Here is a 1390-nt window from a genome sequence, read left to right as displayed (position 1 = left end):
CGCCGCGCCGCTGCCCCCGGGGAGCCGCCTGCGGCGGAGCCGGGCAGGAGGCCGAGCACGCGGAGGTGCGGGGCGGGCGGAGGAGAGAGGGCTCCGGGAGCTCCGAGCAGCCGCGCGGGTGCCGGCGGAGTGCAGGAACCGCGCTGTCAGAGCAGCCGACGCGTTCAGAACGAAGCCTGCAAAAAGCCTCGGACTGGGAGAAGTGGAGGAGAAGGAGTCCGAGATGCTCCTTGTTGCACCCTGTGCCAGGGAGCGGCGAGTGTCTCCCGGGCCCGCGTGCTGGGGCAGTTAGTGTTTGAGCTGGGAGCTGTGCCGTGCCTGCGAGCTCTGCCATTAAAGTGCTGCCGGCCACACGTGGCTCCCTGGCACGTGCTGAAGGACGGCAGAACTAAAGCCACCTTAACCACTGCCAGACAGAAGTGACACAAATGAATTATCAAGTGAACTGTCTGGCCAAAACTGAATTTGAATAGGAAGGAGAAAGAAGGTTTATGAGAACTCTAGGATCCCACAGCAGCCTTGGTATAAAGAGTATGTAAAGTCTTTGGAGAAACGGCCTGGAAGAGCAGAGAGCCCCAACAGCCCCTGCTGACCTGCACATCAATTCCATTTACCTTCTCATAGGCTGATGCGTTGGGGGAGGCAAAAATGTTCATTTTAGRTTTTTTTGTTGTTACTGTGTGTTTTGGAGGCTATGCAGCATGCTAAGTACATAAAAAAGGCAGTTATATCCCTGCAGTTGTGTATGGCCCTTTTTTAAACTTCATAAAGAACCCAGAGACATCTGTGATTGTAAATATGACYCTGATAGTGTCACAACATAAGGGAGTCTTACCCAAATAGGATTTCCATTTTTGGAATAAAGAACCAATGGATTGATATTAGATCCTCTTCAATAAGTAGATATGTAGATATAAGATATAGTAGATGCAGATATAAGTAGTTRTAAGTCTAGTTAGTTTTTTCCTGACACTATTTGTTAGTGTTATGGCCTTTTTGAGGTAATAGTGAATTACTGCTCTTCTGCAACATAGTGCTTGAGGCCACAGTGTGAACATGCTGCAGATTTTTATTGTGGGAGAAAGCAATGCTCTGAAGTTTAATTCTGTGCTAATATATCTGTTCTGGGAGTGAAATGCACGGGCATAGTCCTAAACACTAAGAAAATGTGTGCACATTGATAGATACCTTTGATGTGATTAAGACRTTCCCAGCAAACGATTCACCAGATGGCACATCAAAGGCAGTTGCTCAGATTGCCTTTCAGAGCTTTAGCTAATCTTTATAGTGTGTGGGCTACCATCCGTGCCACAACTTTTGCATTAGTTATTTGTCCTGTATTACCTTGTCAAAATGTGGTGATCTTCCTTGTATTTGCCATCATCTAATA

At 47.8% G+C, this 1390-nt stretch overlaps 1 protein-coding gene across 1 annotated transcript in view; it reads right to left on the bottom strand.

Moving 5' to 3' along the window:
* Window positions 1-656, bottom strand: part of ZNF365 (zinc finger protein 365) — a 15245-nt gene extending 14589 nt beyond the window's left edge. The window contains exon 1 of the mRNA XM_026042994.1: window positions 594-656. Coding sequence (XP_025898779.1) covers window positions 594-656 — 63 coding nt within the window. The remainder of the gene's footprint in view (window positions 1-593) is intronic.
* Window positions 657-1390: the final 734 nt, after the last annotated feature.

Source organism: Nothoprocta perdicaria, unplaced genomic scaffold (genome assembly GCF_003342845.1).
Source record: "Nothoprocta perdicaria isolate Ctin4 unplaced genomic scaffold, notPer1 scaffold_32, whole genome shotgun sequence".
In the NCBI taxonomy this organism is placed as follows: domain Eukaryota; kingdom Metazoa; phylum Chordata; class Aves; order Tinamiformes; family Tinamidae; genus Nothoprocta; species Nothoprocta perdicaria.
This window is presented reverse-complemented; position numbering and strand designations above follow the sequence as displayed.